At 43.7% G+C, this 18,414-nt stretch overlaps 1 protein-coding gene across 6 annotated transcripts in view; it reads right to left on the bottom strand.

The window, feature by feature from the left end:
- The window catches only part of CLINT1 (clathrin interactor 1), a 59,204-nt gene extending 50,561 nt beyond the window's left edge, over positions 1–8,643 (bottom strand). For 4 of the 6 annotated variants that reach the window (XM_080671650.1, XM_080671649.1, XM_080671648.1 and 1 more), the window contains exon 1: positions 8,431–8,643. In XM_080671650.1, coding sequence (XP_080527776.1) covers positions 8,431–8,471 — 41 coding nt within the window. In that variant the 5' untranslated portion in view covers positions 8,472–8,643. The remainder of the gene's footprint in view (positions 1–8,430) is intronic. The other 2 variants (XM_080671651.1, XM_080671652.1) reach the window with 2 other exon arrangements.
- Between the last annotated feature and the right edge of the window lie 9,771 nt (positions 8,644–18,414).

The following is an 18,414-nucleotide window of genomic DNA, read 5'->3' as shown; positions in this document are numbered from 1 at the left end:
ACTGTTCAACAACCCAAAACACTCTTACTCTGTACTTAAAGCAGCTTCAGACTCACATTGCTTTATATGTAAGTTTAATTGTGAAACAGTCTTTCTTATTGCTGACAGTTGCGTAAGGTCACTTGCACAGGTTATTTACTTTTTTTTAGTAAATCCATTTTTTTTTTTTTTAAAGAAAGGACAGTGTGATGTTTTCAAGAGGCATCCTATGTTAAACTGGCTCCACAAGCAGATTAAATATCCAAGGGACAAGCAGATCAAATATCCAAGGTATTAAAAAGTGAGTATAGCATAAGTTTAATCTGCATCATAGATCCATCCCAATTCTAGTTTTTACAGATATGATAAAATAGCCACTAAAATTAGAACTAATCTAAGGAATAACAGTCTTTGTTCAATCACTTAGCCACACCAGCTAGGCTGAGTGAAACATTTTAAAAGCATGCATACACATTTACCACATAATGTTTTTGTATGGAAGTTATAAAAAAATATATTAGAATTAAAGACTAAGAATTTAGAAACTAAACAAAATTCATATACAAAAAGGAGACATTCTAAAATAATTGGCTAACTAGACTTTTTTTAAGTATAAAAGACTATCTATTGCTCTACAGTAACAAAATCATTCGTATTTAATCATTCATTAGCCAAATCTATCCACAACTCATAAATAGCTATAAATTGGTTCCAACACGCCATGTTCTTTTACCTGTATTTAATTTTCAGGCTAAAGAGCTCTAGTAAGCCAAAAGAATTTCTTGCTGGTTGGAGAGATTGGGTTGAATAATTGGAAAGCCCTTTCTGCAATGTGCTTTCTTTGTATATACTGCTCACCTATTGTCAGAAATCATGAATTTGATATAATATTTTAGAGGGTTCTTTTTCTTGATATTGTTCAGTCTCATTAAGGATAAATTGTCAACTTCAATTTCCCTTCAAAAAATAAATCTTTTTACATTTTAAAGGTGTTTACATTAGCAGTATCTTAAAAATCTTGAGGAAATACAAAACAAACTAAACAAAAATGAACAGATGGAGCAATACATCTTTCCAAAGACTTTATTCCTCAATATGTCTTTCAAAGGAGTAATTTCTGTAATGTGCTTTACAATGTTAAAGTAAAAGCATTACAATGTTAAAGTAAAAGCATTTATGATTTGGTAAACACAACCACAGGGCACACACAACAGAGATATTTATTGAGTTTTCCTATATGTAGGTTAAGATGTCTACTCAAGTGAAGAGTACCCACTGAAAATAATGATCTATGGATCAGGACACAGTTCTTCTTGTAGTAGTATGCCACATGTTTCACATGCATTTAATCCTCACATGAACTCTGTAAAATAAATATTTCCTTTTTATAGATAAAGACATTGAGAGATACTGTTCCAGTGCTGTTTCTTAGTGGACCTACTACTACTGGATGTGATACAATTTCAATCCAGTTCTGATCTCTGAATCACAAACCATTTCCCAGATCTATTAAATACACCTGGAGGTGCCTATGTATAGTAGGAGAGTATGTATGGCTAGGAAATTACCATAAAAATGGACAAACACATGATTAGGCTAAACAAGGAAAGCTCATATGAAGTAAAAAACAAGAAGTTTAAACAGTTAAATATGTTGTTGCAAATGTTAAGAAATGTCAGCTGAGGCTGAAAAGAGTTAACTTTGTATATAAGACTCATTACAAGCACTAAAAATGTACTTTGAATTTATGAGGTAGTTTTGTTCTCCAAAAATTGGAACTTGAATTTGATCAAAATAACTAGAGACAATAACCAATTTATAGGAAATACCGAGGTTAGAGAAACATTTTAAATAAGCCCATGGAGGTCCAGATGGCAAAATGTAGACCAAGGGCAATGCAAATAACCATGTTTTTTCAACAAATAAACTTCAAGAGGGAAGAACAGTAGAGGCAGAACCTACAGATCAAGAGAATCAAGAGATATATCCATTAGCCAGAAACATCACAAAAGGAATTATAAGGCAATTAAAAAATGAATACTGACTGAACATTTGATATTAAGTAATCATCGTTTTTTAAAGATTTTATAATGGTACTAGAGCCCAGTGCACAAATTCGTGTACTGGTGGGGTCCCTCAGCCTGGCCTGCGCCTTCTCGCAATCCAGGACCCCCTGGGGGATGTAATAGTGCTCGAAGAGGCAGGCGGCTGGGGAGAGGTCCGAGTCCAGCCAGGAGCTGCACCACTCCTGCTCATCCCGGCCCCGCTGCACCTGTGCTGCTACGGATACAGGAGAGGCTCACACTGCCACAGCTGTGCTCACCAGCCATGAGCCTGGCGTCTGCCACCTGTCAGTCAGCTGAGCGGCGCTGCCGCTGTGGGAATGCACTGACGACCAGGGTGCATTCCCACCCTGGTGGTCATTGAGCGTCTGGCCCCTGGTGGTCAGTGCACGTCATAGTGACCAGTCAAACAGTTGTTCGGTCGTTCAGTCACTCAGGCTTTTATATAAATAGATTGTGGTTATAATTTTTTTAAAAAGATGGCTCCTTACCTTTTAGAGATTGATACATTTATAGATGAAATGATAGGTGTCTGAGATTTGCTTCAGAATAATATCGAGTGGGGGTGCTAGGTAGAAGTACAGATGAAGCATGATTGCCCAAACTGTTGAAGCTATTCATGTGTACACAGATAATCCTTCCATTTTCTGATATATTTGAAATTTTGCATAATAAAAGCTAACAAACATAAATTCCAACTGGATATGAAGTCTAGATCTAAATATAAAAGATAAAACAAAATTTCTTCAAGATTAAAAAATGTTATTTAAGCTGCCTATATTCTTCTTAAAAGAAATTAAATATTGAAATAAGAAAATAACACAAGAGCATAGAAAAAGTTTTAACTGAAAGCCATACTGTAAAAACTAGGAGTACTACTAAGAAGTACTTAAGAAAGCCAAGTACTTTCAGTGGATATATCAGTAAACATATGAAAAACTATTTGTAAACTAACACTAAAGGGGGTTCAGGAAAACCAAGGCAGTTAAGTGCTTTTTAAAAGCATCTTGACACAGTACTAAATAGATTAATTTAAACTACAGAAAATCACTCCTAAGAAATGCTGTCAGAAGATAAATTAAACTAATCTTTCTTTGGAATTAAATTCTTATCTACTTCTGTTCAGTTACTAGAAAAGAGGAAGGATAATTAAATTATTGTTTCAGCAATAACAATTATTTACAACTGGTTCAAAGAAAAGTTGATATGGGAAGACAGAAAGCTGACAATCATCTTTGCTTTCAAGTTCTAAGAAGCAAACTGAACAGAGATTTAGTGATAAGATAGGAAAAATAAGAGGGAAAACTGAAAGAAAAGCAAAACAATTGATAAGTTCAAGGTGTGGCACATTTGTAGTGTCAAGCTTCTTTTGTTAATCGTCACTGAAGGATATTTTTCCCACTGATATTTAGAGAGAGTGAGAGGGGGAGAGAAAGAGAGAGAGAAACATTGATGTGAAAGAGACATATCGACTGGTTGCCTCCTGCATGCACCCAGACTCCCGACCTGGGCATACATGCCCTTGACCAGAATTGAATCCTTGACCCTTGAGTCCTTGGGCAGACAGTCAAACCACTGAGCAAACCAGTTAGGGCTGTAGTGGCAAGTTTCTTTAAGGCAGATATTTTACTTTGCAAGTTCACAAAATACAGTACTAATCCAATAAATAGTAAATGTACTATCTGTTGAAATAATTGAATGAACTATCCTATATGATAAAAGGCTAATATGCAAATTGTCACCTTGACTGGAAGTTCGACCAGAGTTTGACTAGGGGGTGGGGCCAGCCTGCCAACCACCTGCGTTCCCTCCCCCACCGACCCCCCACCCCAATAAGGGGAGGGGCTGGCCAGCCAACTGCCCTTGGCCCCTCCCCCGAGCCGGCCCATGCACGAATTCGTGCACTGGGCCTCTAGTTTTCTGTAAAAGCAAAAGGTTCTCCCTCTGGGGTCAGCCTGATGAGAATAGTAGTTTCTACAGCTCTATTACATTATTTAACACTTAAGAACTAAAAACTTGCACATAACACCAAAAAAAAACAACTTACCGGCAGAAAATGCAAACTATGCTTAAGAGAATAACTTAAAATGGACTATCTGTGGCAGTTGCATTAGCACAGTGGTCGGCAAACTGCGGCTCGTGAGCCACATGTGGCTCGAAAGCCGCGGTTTGCCACTCTGTTGACTAATGAGTTTTCCGACCACTGGGATAGGGGCTTAATCACAGGGAACAACAACAGCCTGCAATTATTGGAATCGAGAGTCTAGGTCAATGGTCGGCAAACTCATTAGTCAACTGAGCAGAAAACCATGTCACGAGCCGAGCTGCAGTTTGCCGACCACTGCCTTAGGACCTTGGCCAGCACTGTTGAAATCGTTATCACAGTGGTCGGCAAACTGCGGCTCGAGAGCCACATGTGTCTCCTGAGCCGAGGTTTGCCGCTCTGTTGACTAATGAGTTTGCCGACCACTGCACTATCATAAGAAGAATAAGAGCCACTGTAGAAATAGATTTACCATCTATAGTAATAAAAGCGTAACATGCTAATTAGACCGGTCAGCTGGATGACCTTCCGGACGAAGCTGGGGCTATGAGGGCCAAGGCAAGCCGCCACGGCTGCAAGGGCCAAGCTGCGAGGGCCTAGCCCCTTGCATGAATTCTGTGCATCAGGCTTCTAGTCCTATATAATAAAAGCCTGATATGCAAACTGTTCGACTGGGAGTTTGACCGCTTGCTATGACCACCAGGCGGTGGCACTGAACATGGCAGGCGGCAGTGGAGGCGCTGCTGACCCCAGTGGGCTCCAATGAGAGCTGGACTGTGGCAGAATGGTGGAGCAGGTGAGCAGGTAGAGCTAGGCCAAGGTAGGTGCGAGCGGGGGTCCAATGGGGCAGGGCCGCTGCCCAGCTCCCAGGCACTGAGGGAGTTGGGTGGGGGCCCAGCTCCAACTAATCATCCTGCAGGCGGGATGGTGGAACAGGTGAGGGGGGCAGTGCCAGGCCACGGTGGGGTGTCAGGCTGGGTTGCAGGGCTACGAGGCTGGGGGTGTGAGCTGGAGCTGCGAGCCTAGGGGCACGAGCTGGGGCCCCATCCCTGCAAGCCACCCCAAGAGACCCTACCCATGCATGAATTCGTGCACCGGGCCTCTAGTTAATTAATATCACCCCTGAGATGAAACAGAAGGATAAGCCAGGCTTGAACAAAAAGTAGCAGTTTTGATCTACCACTATACCATGTCACCCTGTTTCCAAAATTTGGGGGGAAAAAACAACACAAAACAGAACTGCAGCAACTTTCAATTTATATCATGTATGGCGTGACAAAATATAAAAGTATCCAATTTTATTACAACCTCAAATAAAGGGAGGCAGGCCACAGGATAGCAATGGTCAAGCTAATCCTGGCTGGTGGGAGTGGTGCCACTTATCCTTTCCTGCCACAGCTGCCTTTTGTGCAACTTGAGTACAAGTGGGAGGAAACTGGCACTCCAAGCTCTGCTGACTTATAGCGTTATCTGCTTTTCCTCAGTTCTACAATGTTCTGCAAAACAGAACTATTTAGTACCACCAGGAGGTGCCACAATCGTGGAAAATATCTCCACACCTTCTGTAAGTCTTAAAGGTCTCAAAAGCCAGTATTTGAAATATATCATTATACTTAAGAACTGCCACCATACTGGATCAAACAGTAGCTCCAGGAAACCTATTTGAAAGAATATATTTTTCTTCCTGAAGTAAACCTCATTGGGTAAGGATATACACTAAATAAAAGTCCTAGTTTTCCTGAGTCATAGGTTGCACTTATTTATTGCATAAAGCATTTAAATAGAATATTTATTGATTACCACTCTTTTTTAAAAAATATCCTTTTTTAGCCAAAACTGTCTCAGGAGGATAATGACTTTCCAAAATTTATCTTCTATTATGAAATACTAGTTCCAGTTTTTTCTTGTGGTGGAAATTCATGTCTCCAAATAGCCAGCAAAGTTGAAAAAAGTCCTACTCTAAGCCAATCCCTCATTTTTCAGATAAGGAAAACAAGGTTTGGAGATTCATGTGATTCTGCCTCAAATCATACATATAACTAATTTAAAAGCCAGTGACAGAATCTGAACTGAGTGCCCCAAGCTTCAAACCCCAAACCAATGTCCTTTCTATGATAAGTCCTCATTTTAAGAATCTGACTTCTCGGAGCAGTCCTTAATCACTTCATTGTTTCCTCATCTGCAAGTTTCCTGATCACCTTATCTCCTTGCTAATCAGAGCAGCCATTCTATGGATCCATTTCACCTCCATTAATAGCATTTTAAGGTGAACAGTCTAACTGGACACAGTGCCACAGGTATTGGTTCTGTAAGATGCTTACATTTCTGGGGAAGAATTTCTTCTCTCCTGCCAGGGAAAGATGAAAATTAAATCCCCAGTATTCATCAATAAAATAACCTCATGTTCTAATCTTAATATCATGTGTCAGACATCCACAAAAGCTTTCAAAAGTCCCTGGTGGCAACATTCTTACAAGTTCTTGAATAACTTGGTTCAAGTCTCCATTCTAATTTGGGTCTTACAAAGGTAGAAGTTATTTTTCAACAACAGCTCTTCTATTGGATGACTTGGTAACTGCTTATGTGGCAAATTTAACCTAAAGCACTGGACGATTAGTAAGGCAGGTGATGAAGACATACAATGAAATGAATACCAGCAGCAGGAATATTGTCTTGATTTCTATCTCCTGAGAAATGTACAGCCTCTTCAAATTTTTTGAGTACCATAAATTTAATCCTCTAAGATAACAAGGTATTTTTTAGTGGGGCTTTTTCCCTGTCCTCCTTCCTAGAAACTTCTGGAATTTTAAAAACTGTCTAAGCTAGTACCCTAGTCTTTACACCACATATGAAAAAACAACCAATGAACCTGGATCTGGAAAAGAAACAGTATTTTATCTTTGGAAAGCAAGTACATAAACAGCAAAATAAGCCCATTTAATGGTCAAATGAATAGTTGATAAATGAAAATTATTAAAGCAAATCACTTTTCAAACATAGGGCTTATTTATCTCTTAATGAAGTTTATCTCACTCTCAATGCAGAACAGTTGCTATAGTTATCAAAAGTATACTGATCTAAACATATTGTGTTATCTAAATTCTTAGACCTTAATTCTAGCATTCTAAGATAAGAATCTATCCTTATTTTCATACTGCACCTGACAACACTGGGGCACTTGAGGTGAATTAATTTGCCAGGGTTAGAGCGTTTGAACCAACTCTTAAAAACTACGCTCCTTAGGCGATCTACTGCCTTCTTGGTAGCATAGAAAATTTGAAAATATGGTCAAACTTTAAGTTCTATGTGATGTATTATCACAGCCAACGTGAATTATTTTTTCTGGAGTCAGGAAAGCCTAACAGTTTGCCACCTACACTTCCTAATTTTAGATGGGATGGGTGACACAAATGAACTGCATACCCAAAAGGAAGAGACTGGTTAAATTCTTTAACTTTATTTCCTGCCTAGAAGGCCTGACTTAAGCCCTGTTATAACTGATATAATCGATCTAAGTGTTCAAGTTTTCTTAGTGTAGTAAGGTACTAAAGTTATCATTTAAGTCTTACTGGAAATCAACCAAGTATTAGTCATTTTACCTGTCAGGGAAGTTAAAGCAGATCAACAAGATATAAACCTGGGTTGTTTTCTTTTTTTAGGGGAAATCTCTTAATGACTCGTTAATTAAACGTAATGAAACAAGGGGCCCTCCAAAACTGTAGTGTTGAAACAGGAAAAGAATCACAAGAAGTCATGTGGTGATCTACTTTCACTAGTGTTAGAAAAGGAAGGATGAGTCTCCTCTTGATTTTAACTCCAGCCTGACCACAATGGCCACTTGTTACACCTATCACCCACTCCAACTGCAGGTTCATTAGGAAGCAAAAGAAACCCAGCAAGGTAAAGGATCTATCCCGACCAGGCGTAAGGACTCTGTACCACACCCGTGGGACACAGGGCCAGTGCACTGCGTCCCCCACCCTCAAGCCTCCCCTGCTGCCCCGGAGGCAAAGCGCACAGCCTGGGGCCAAGGCAGTCCTCCGCCGGGGCAGTGACCACGCTCCGCCAGTCCCGCCCCCTTCCCTGACCAAAGGGTCTGTGCCTGGGAGGGCGGGGGTAGGAATCGGGAAGAAGGCCTGGACAGGAGCGGAGGGGGCCAGGAGGAAGAGTCCCTTCCCAGCCTCGCCGATCGGGACGAGGACTGGGCCCCGGAGCGAGCGGGCCGCCGCCATGATGGCCGGGCCGGGCGGGGGGGCGTGACACGGGTCGCCGTGCACAGGGCCAGCTCCCCTCACCTTTCCCCTCCCCCGCGTGGGCCTGGCCACAACTGCCCCCGATACTCACGCTTTGTCCACCAGTTCCCGCACCTTCCACATGTTCAACATCGTGCCGCGCGCGGGCCGGGCCGCGCCGCCCTCTCCAGCTCCCCACGGACCCCGGGACACTTCCGCGCCGGGGCAGATCCAGGCCGGTCGCGCCGCTGCCGCCGCCTAGAACTCCCCAGTCGGCTCCAGCTCCAGCCCCAGCCGCGGCGCTGCCGGTGACACGTCGAGACGCGGGGCAGCGGCGCTGGGTGGGGCGGAAGTGCCCGACGTTCCGCCCACTGTGCGCGAGGCACGCCGGGATTAGTAGTTCTCTGCGCGCCACGCGGAGCCTTTAAATTGAGAGTAGGTGTGTTAAGGTTGGTACAATTGATCTTAAACTTTCTGGGTTTCCGCACCCCTCCGACCCTACAGAATCAGAAACTCCGGGGCGGGGGCGAGGGCGGGGGGGGGGGCAGCAATCTGTGCTTTAACACATTCTCCACGCTCAAGTTGCAGAACCACTGGTTCAACCATGAAGTATTGCTATGCTATTAATAATGATTATACGGAAGTGGGAGTGGTGTATGTGTTCCTCACTGACAAGCAGCATTGTATTTGGTTCCAAGTGTCCAAACATGCTTCCTTCTCTGGGCCTTAGTTTCCATCCCTGTAAATTGAAGAAGTTGTAATCTAAGACGATTCCACTCTAATTCTATAATAACGGTGGTTTACTGTTTAGACAGCTACCTGCTATACTTGTTAGATACTTTTTTATAAAGCTCAGAAACTCACTTCACACTCCATGGCAAACGATAGAAAACCAGTACTATGACACACCCAAGAACTTGGCAGCACAAGTGGACACACACACTGTATTCAGTATTTTATTGCAATGGTTGTTGTCACTTCATTTTTCACTTACATATTTTTGACAATGTTCATCTTAAAGCTGTAAATACCCTTAAAGTTCGTTTGGTCCAACTGCTTAAATTTTACAGTTCTTTTCGTTCTACACATATTTATTGAGCATCTTCTATGTGCCAGGAGTGGGGAATATAGATGGGGACAAGACAGACAAGCCCCAGCTCTCTTGGGTCTTAAAGCTCTTAGGAGGAAACAAAATAATCAAGGAAACATAAAAACAATTGCAGATAGCCCTGGCCAGTGTGGCTGGGTGTTGTCCTGTGTACTGAAAGGTTGCTGGTTCGATTCCTGGTCAGGGCACATGCCTGGGTTGCAGGCTCCATCCCCAGTAGGGGGCATACAGGAGACAACCAATCATGTTTCCCTCTCATATCCCTCTCTTTCTCTCCCCCGCCCCCTTATTTCTCTCTAAAAATCAATTTAAAATCTTTTTTTAAAAAAAGACACTTGCAGATAGAAAGTGCTTGAAGAAGACAGATGATAATGCTACAGAGAATGATGTTAGAGGAAAATGACACTAGGAAATACTTAAGGCCTATTTGAGGACATTATATTTAAGCTGAAACTTGAATGATATAAAGGAGCTGACCATACAAGACAGATCTGCAATAAAACAATTCCTGGTGAAGGTAACCGACAAAGACTGATTCACAAAGGAGAAGTGAAATGCTGCTAGTCAGAAAGCTAGGTAACAAGGATCCCAAATCAGGAACTCAACATTTCTGACCCCTCGTTCCTCAGGTCAAGTCACCTCTTCTTGTTGTATCCACTTAATTACTGGAAGCAGCTTTGAAAAGTGTTTCAATAAGGCTTTGGGATTAAGGCCTGAGAGAAGCAAGTTGAAAGCATTGCCAGGCAGAAAAGCACCAAAAGCAGAAATCAGGACAAAGCTATCTCAGAGCTTTGTCAAGATAGAAGGAGTCCTTGAGCAGACGAAGTGAGTTGGGGAGGTGGGTAGAAGTGGCAGGTAAAGATGAGCAGGGATAGGTAGAGAAACTGGCCTTTCAAATGAGAAGTTTGTGTTTCCTGTTGAAAGGACTATCCAGCCTAAGATTCAAAGGATAGAATGTGGCAAGAGGAGGTAAGGGAAACTACTTTGCATAAATAAGAGCTCAGCAAGTTAACCTTCAAACAATCGGGTGAGGGTACACCAGCAGAATGGATACGGCATAAAAATAACCACCTTCCTAGCCTGGGCCTGTTTGCAAGTCATAACAATTTGCAATCAGCTTCACCAGATTTAACCAGAGACTACAATGTCATCGTCTACTTTCCTTGTTCCAACACCAAGTTTGGAAGTGCCTAGACTTATTCCAGGATTGTCACTTGTGGTGTTCTCACGATTGTCCAGGGCTACCTAGCATGTAACACCAAAAAAACTTGCCTGTCCACCTTTCATTCAAGAGAGCCCCTAATGGGTTCAGAAGAACCAGACAATGAGAGTTTGTTAAAAAGTGGTCACAAAGTTATTAATTTGTATGTCAACAAAGGATTCCATTTTCACCTTTTATCTTACAAGTTTGGGAGCAGTTTCCACAGTAACTTCTTTGTAGCAATTTAAATGTGGCCATGGTAGAAAAATAAATGGGCAAATTCCTCACCCATCTCTCTTCAGGAAAACATATCTTTCACTCAATGAACTGACACTTTTAATAAGCCCAAACCAATGCAAGGTTTGAAAGCAATTGTACTGGGCTGTGTTGTTTATATATGAAGGGCAGTTATAGACACTGACTGCTGATCTCACGTGGTTGGCTCCTTGGTGTTTCCTTCAGGGAAGTTTAATTCATAGCACACAGGTGTGGCATGCCTGGGAAAGCACCGCCCAGCTCACTTTTCAATAGAATCAGTGTGAGGAGTGGGGATGGCCAACAGCTCCCGGCAGCCACTTCTTGGGAATGAGGCACAGCATTTATACCAAGTCCATGTTATCACTGGGCTACAACCAGGCAATGACTAAGCAAGGTGTGCTGGAGCTGGACCATTTCTGCCCAAGGCCAGACTCCTCTCTTAAGCAAGCATTGTCCTGGACTCCCCATCAACCTGGCCCAGATTTCCTCAGAGCTTCATCCTACCCAGGCTTCCTGCCTTCCCTTTCTCCCTTGACAGGTGTCAGAACTTCCTTGTGGTCTGAGGCTCTCCCCATCTACTCTTGTTCCCTTTTCCCTTAATCCTTCATAGGTGTTTCCCTCAATAAATCTCTTATACTTACTTCCATCTTGGCTTCTGCTTCCTGCAATACCCAAACTGACACAACAGGCAAGCACTTGTACTTGGTTTCAGTATTTGGCTCAATGAGTCTTGTGTTGTTTTTTTTTAATTTCTTTATTGATTAAGGTATTACATATGTGTCCTTATTCCCCCATTACCCCCCAGAATCTTGTTTTTGATTACACCTGACTGCTCCTCTTGCTAACCTAAAAATAAAAAGGACTTTCAAAAGGAAAGGCCAGCAAGTGTTTGTTTGAGATCAAAGAATAACTAGCTGGGAATCATTCATTCAGGCAGAAGTCCAAATAAAGGAAGGCATTTCTATTGGTGCACATAAGATAATATAGAGATGTTAATTCTAAACCATGTTTTTAAATTTTCAGTCCAGTAGTCACAATAACTGCTTTCTTGTTAGCTTTGCAAATAGTACTTTGGGAAACAAGGTTGCGTAGGCCCAGTCTAAAAGTGATTTTTGCCCTGTTTTTAACATTCCAGGTTTGAGGTATTAAATGTGCCAGGCAGTTCCTCTGGCATGGCAGCTCTGGCTCCATTTTAAAGTAGCTCCATTTATATTATTGTTTATATTCTCTAAAAGTCAGGGGACTCCGTTTTCACTCATAATAAGAGAATTGCTACGAAATACATGCAGATACTATATTGCATAACCCTAGGGCAGTGGTTGGCAAACCGCGGCTTGTGAGCCACATGCGGCTCTTTGGCCCATTGAGTCTGGCTCTTCCACAAAATACCACGGCCTGGGCGAGTCTATTTTGAAGAAGTGGTGTTAGAAGAAGTTTAAGTTTAAAAAATTTGGCTCTCAAAAGAAATTTCAATCGTTGTACTGTTGATATTTGGCTCTGTTGACTGATGAGTTTGCCGACCACTGCCCTAGTTTGCCGACCACTGCCCTTGTTTCCCTAGGGCATTGGTCAGCAAACTTATTAGTCAATAGAGCCAAATATCAACAGTACAACGATTGAAATTTCTTTTGAGAGCCAAATTTTTTAAACTTAAACTTCTTCTAACGCCACTTCTTCAAAATAGACTCGCCCAGGCCATGGTATTTTGTGGAAGAGCCACACTCAAGGGGCCAAAGAGCTGCATGTGGCTCGTGAGCCACGGTTTGCCGACCATGGCCCTAGGGGGACCATTAATGTGGACTACCATGAACTGCCTGCCAATCATTCCCAGAGAGGAAGTAGAAGGTAGTGGTTAAGGAGCACAAATCCTGGACTCAGACCAACCTAGGCCCAAATTCTGCATCTGCCGTTCAGTAGCTTGGCCACCCTGGATACGTTAATTAAACCAACAAAGCATAGTGGTTGTGAACTAGAACTCTGCAGCAGATTCTGGGTTTAAATTTTAATTTTGCTACTTACTAGTTGTGTGACAATGGGAAAATTATTTGACTTCTCTGGGTTCAGGTTTCTCATCATAATGGGGGATACTAGAAACCCACCTGAAAGGCTTTTTCAGACAATTCAATAAGGTAATGTATAAAAAGAACTTAGAACTTAGAATGGTACCTAACACAAAATAAACACTTAGTAAATGCGATACTGCTCCTATTACTCTTACTCCTCCTAGTAATAATAATCCTAGGTGGCGTCACGTGTGATGTCATCACAAGATGGCCACCACAAGATGGCCGCCCTCATGTCATCATAAGATGGCTGCCACAAGATGGCCACCACAAGATGGCTGGCAGGGTAGGGCAGTTGTGGGCGACCAGGCTGGCAAGGGAGGGCAGTTGGGGGCAATCGGGCAGGCAGGGGAGGGCAGTTGGGGAGACCAGGCCTGCAGGAGAGGGCGGTTAGGGGTGACCAGGCCTGCAGGGGAGGGCAGTTAGGAGCAACCAGGCCAGCAGGGGAGGGCAGTTGGGAGCTATCAGGCCAGCAGGGGAGGGAATTTGGGGGGTGAGATCAGGCCAGCAGGGAGGGCAGTTGGGGGTGACCAGGCCAGCAGGGGAGGGCAGTTGGGGGCAATCGGGCAGGCAGGGGAGGGCAGTTGGGGAGACCAGGCCTGCAGGAGAGGGCAGTTAGGGGTGACCAGGCCTGCAGGGGAGGGCAGTTAGGAGCAACCAGGCCAGCAGGGGAGGGCAGTTGGGAGCTATCAGGCCAGCAGGGGAGGGAATTTGGGGGGTGAGATCAGGCCAGCAGGGAGGGCAGTTGGGGGTGACCAGGCCAGCAGGGGAGGGCAGTTGGGGGCAATTGGGCTGGCAGGGGACGGCAGTTGGGGACGATCAGGCTAGCAGGCAAAAGCGATTAGGGGCAATTTTATTTCCAAGTGACAGAAATAAAAACTAGCTTTAAGCAAAGCAGGGGAGTTTATTGACAAAGGGGAATGGGGAGAGTTCAGAGATAGAATTTGCCTCAGGAACTTAGCAAATGTCAGAACTCTCTATTTCTCATTTTTCCTTATTGCAGATAGGATTCTCCTACTTGGCAGGTAACAGGGACACCACCTTGTGGGGAATAGGTACCATTTTTCCAATTAGGCAACCATGTGAGAAAAGATACTTTGATTTCAGCCACTGAGTCAACTATCACAGAGAAAGACTCTCATTGGCCCACTTTTGATCATGTGCCTACCTATGGGCCAGTCACCAGTAGGGAGGCATGTGTTACAGATTTGGTAGCTGTACCTGGAATGGGGAAAGATGGGTTCTCTGAAAAAACTACAAAGAAAGCCATACTCTGGCAGACAAAAGCAACAGTTGTTTACTACCATAGGTCTAAGGTGGGGGCTAGGAATCTGTTTTAGCAGTGCTGGCAGGGTTTTATCTGTTTTGTTTTGTTTTTAAACCTCTTCAGTGATTTTGCCAGGGCTGGGCATGCTCTGGATAGGGTGATCCAAGGTCTTTTTTGCTGTATCGCTAAACTTTTTATTTTTAAGGTCCAAATTCCACAAAAATTGGGTTGTAGAGAGCAAAAGAGAAAACGTAACAAAATAAAAGGATAACAGAAAATAAAAGAAAGCAACAAAGAAGGAAAAAGGTGAGCGGTATTGCAGCACTGTGCAGCAGGGAAGCTGGTAGAAGGGCTTGCCCTCACTAACTCTGTTCTGCTCACAGTGAGGCTCTTCTTGGCTGAACTTCAGTCTCCTTTCAGGGCTGTCAGTAGGGCTCAGGTGGACCTATTCAGAAAGCCTGGTAGGTGCTCTAAAGGGCTAACAAATTTGCAGTCCTTCTGCAAGAATGTGCAGGTGCTGGCAGGAGGTGAGATGGAGGCAAAAGTGCTCTTGGAATCATTTCCTGCCTCCTGGGATGCTCTCTCCTTCTGTTTCCTGGCCACAGGCGAGCTCAGAGAAGACTTGCTGCTCCTACTGTCCAGGTCTCTGAAACTCTATTCACAGGAAGCCAAGGTGCCATCAGTGAAGCAACTAGGCAGCGTGTGACCGTGGGAACTGACCCTGTGTTGTCAAGGCAGATTCAGGAGTGAATGGGGAGGATGTCAGAGAACATGGGCTGGCTGGTTCCTGGAGCAGGGTCTTTCTGGATAAAGTCAAGTGTCCTGGGAAAGCCCACAGGTGTCCAGAGTTCACATGGAGGTTCTGCTGGTCTTTGAAGTCTATCGGTTCATTAAAAGAATTATGCTCGAGGGAAAGCTCGCTTCAGTGGGCATCAGAAGTCTGATGGACAGACCTCTGCTCTTTAATAAATACAATGAATGTGGCTAAAGAGTTGGTGAAGGGGAGGGCAGGGGTGTCAGTCAGCAAAAGGCATGCTTTCCTGGTGGGAAGGAGTCAACATTCAATGTGAAGTGGAGTGAAATAGATGACTAAAATCTATTGTCAGTCAAGAAGCTTGAAGTCTACTATGGAAGATAGACATAAATAGACAGACAAAAACCACAGGGAGATCTTTAAGGAGCCAGGGCAGTCTTGGGTAGAGGTCAGAGCATTGGCTGTGTTATCATCAGGACCTTGGTTCATACCGTATAGCTGTGGGGCCTTGACTAAGTTAATTCACCTCTCAGGACTTTGCACCTTTTTAGAGAAAATGAGGCTGATAAGAGTCCTTGACTCATAGGGTTGTTGTGAGGCATGAATGAGATGACATACATTAAATGTCTAGTACAGTGCTTGACATGTAACAAGGACTGATTAAATAAGTTCTAGTTCCATTGCTAAACTGTTCATAATCAGAAAGCATGGGCAATGTGGGAGAGGCTGTTAGAACAGGTGCGTCAGATCTTTCAATAAATATGTATTTGATGGGAGAAACCAAGATGGCAGCATAGGTAAGCACCTAAACTGCTGCCTCGCACAACAATTTCAAAACTACAACTAAAAGACAGAACGGACACCATCCAGAACCACAGGAAAGCTGGCTGAGTGAAAATTCTACAACTAGAAGGAAAGAGAAAAGCTCACAGAGAATTGGAGGTACGGCAAAGGGTCTTTGTGAGCGCAGAGGGAAGGGCGGCTGAGAGCCTGGCTGACTTTCTCTGGCGGAAGGGGGAAGTAAGCCCCCAACTGCACTGAACCTCAATTCTGACTGCACAGAACCCCAGTCCCGGGCGAAACCCCGTGGACCCAGGCTCATACAGGGGGAGTCTGGACTGTCAGGTAGAGAGAAAGGCACCCAGAGACTCGAAGACCCGGGGGAAACCCGGGGGAGCCCTGGCAGGCAGGGTTCTGGAGGCGCGCACGCCAGTGTGCACAAAGGCTGTGGAGGTTGCCACAGGCTTTCCCTAGCAGAAGGGAGACCAAAGCTCCTGACTGCACTGAACCCCAATTCTGACTGCACTGAACCCCAGTTCCAGGTGAGCCCCTGGGGACCCGCGCTCTTACGGAGGGGGGGGGAAATCTGGACTCTCGGGCAGAGACTCGGGAGCTGGGGAAGGCAGAGGTCTGCAGGCGCGTGCATGCCAGTGTGCACAAAGGCTGTGGAGGTTGCCACAGGCTTTCCCTAGCAGAAGGGAGTCTGAAGCTCCTGACTGCACTGAGCCCCGGTTATGACTGCACTGAACCCCAGTTCCAGGCGAGCCCCTGGGGACCCACGCTCTTGTGGGGGGAATCTGGACTCTCGGGCAGAGACTCGGGAGCCGGGGAAGGCAAAGGTCTGCAGGCGCGCACGAGCGCAAGGACAAGGCTGACTGGAAGCCAAGACTGTCTGCTCTGCCCTGAGACTCCACCTCATCCAAGCTGAGCACAGAGGCTATTGCAGTTTGGCAAGTCTAATCCTATAAGGCTGTCTCCAACACCGAACTTCTCCCAGCATAGACACAGCTGATCCTTACAGCCAACTGGCCTGGAGGTCAATTCCTCCCAGTGATACCAACAACAATCAAGACTTAACTACAACAAGGCTGTACACACAGTCCACAAAGGGGTGCACCAAGAGTGTCCACCTCAGGTTAACTGGGGAGGCCGATCCACTGGGCCATATAGGAAACCTAGCACACAAATCTACCCTACCAACTCAGGGAAGCAGTGAAAATGCGGCGTCAAAGAAACAGATCACAAACAAAAGAAATGGAGGAAAACAAATGACTGGATATAGAATTCAAAACCACGGTTATAAGGCTTTTCAAGAATATCCTAGAAAAGGCCGATAAATATAACGAGACCCTCGAAGATAATGAAAAAGGACCAACTAGAAATTAAACATACACTGACTGAAATAAAAAATATTATACAGAGAACCAACAACAGACTAAAGGAACACAAGAATCAAGTCAAAGAATTGAAATACAAAGAAGCAAAAAACACTCAACCGAAAAAGCAAAAAGAAAAAAAAATCCAAAAAGTTGAAGATAGTGTAAGAAGACTCTGGGACAACTTCAAGCATACCAACATCAGAATTATGGGGGTGCCAGAAGAAGAGAGAGAGTAAGATACTGAAAACCTATTTGAAGAAATAATGACAGAAAACTTCCCCCACCTGGTGAAAGAAATAGACTTACAAGTCCAGGAAGTGCACAGAACCCCAAACAAAAGGAATCCAAAGAGGACCACACCAAGACACATCATAATTAAAATGCCAAGAGCTAAAGACAAAGAGAGAATATTAAAAGCAGCAAGAGAAAAACAGTTAGTTACCTACAAGGGAGCACCCATATGACTGTCAGCTGATTTCTCAACAGAAACTATGCATGCCAGATGGGAGTGGCAAGAAATATTCAAAGTGATGAATAGCAAGAACCTACAACCAAGATTACTCTACCCAGCAAAGCTATCATTCAGAATTGAAGGGCAGATAAAGAGCTTCACAGATAAGAAAAAGCTAAAGGAATTCATCACCACCAAACCAGTATTATATGAAATGCTGAAAGGTATTCTTAAAGAAGAGGAAGAAGAAAAAAGTAAAGATAAAAATTATGAACAACAAATACATATCTATCAACAAGTGAACCTAAAAATCAAGTGAATTAAAAACCTGAGGAACAGAATAATCTGGTGAATATAATAGAATCAGGGGCATAGAAAGGGAGTGGACTGATAATTCTCAGGGGGAAAGGGGTATGGGGGGGTTCAGGAAGAGACTGGACAAAAATCATAAACCCATGGATGAGGACAGTAGGGGGGAGGTAAGGGCAGAAGGTGGGGTGGGAACCGGGTGGAGGGGAGCTATGGGGGGAAAAAGGAGAAACAATTGTAATAATCTGAATAAAGATTTATTTTAAAAAATGTATTTGATGACTTACCCCATTGTCAAGAAGTATACTGTGAAAAACAGACACAATTCCTGTTCTCAGGAAGTTTTTTTTAAATTCTTTATTGTTGAAAGTTTTACATATGTTTCTCATGAAGTTGTCAGTCTGAGGGAGGAGATGGATTTTAAACAAATAACACCTTGATAAATCTATTCCTGCAAATATGATGAATGCAGTGGAAGACAAGAATGGGATGCTGTGAGAGACTATAACAGTGGTGTTTTGTTCAG

The sequence above is a fragment of the Plecotus auritus genome (assembly GCF_963455305.1).
Source record: "Plecotus auritus genome assembly, chromosome: 6".
NCBI classification, from domain to species: domain Eukaryota; kingdom Metazoa; phylum Chordata; class Mammalia; order Chiroptera; family Vespertilionidae; genus Plecotus; species Plecotus auritus.
This window is presented reverse-complemented; position numbering and strand designations above follow the sequence as displayed.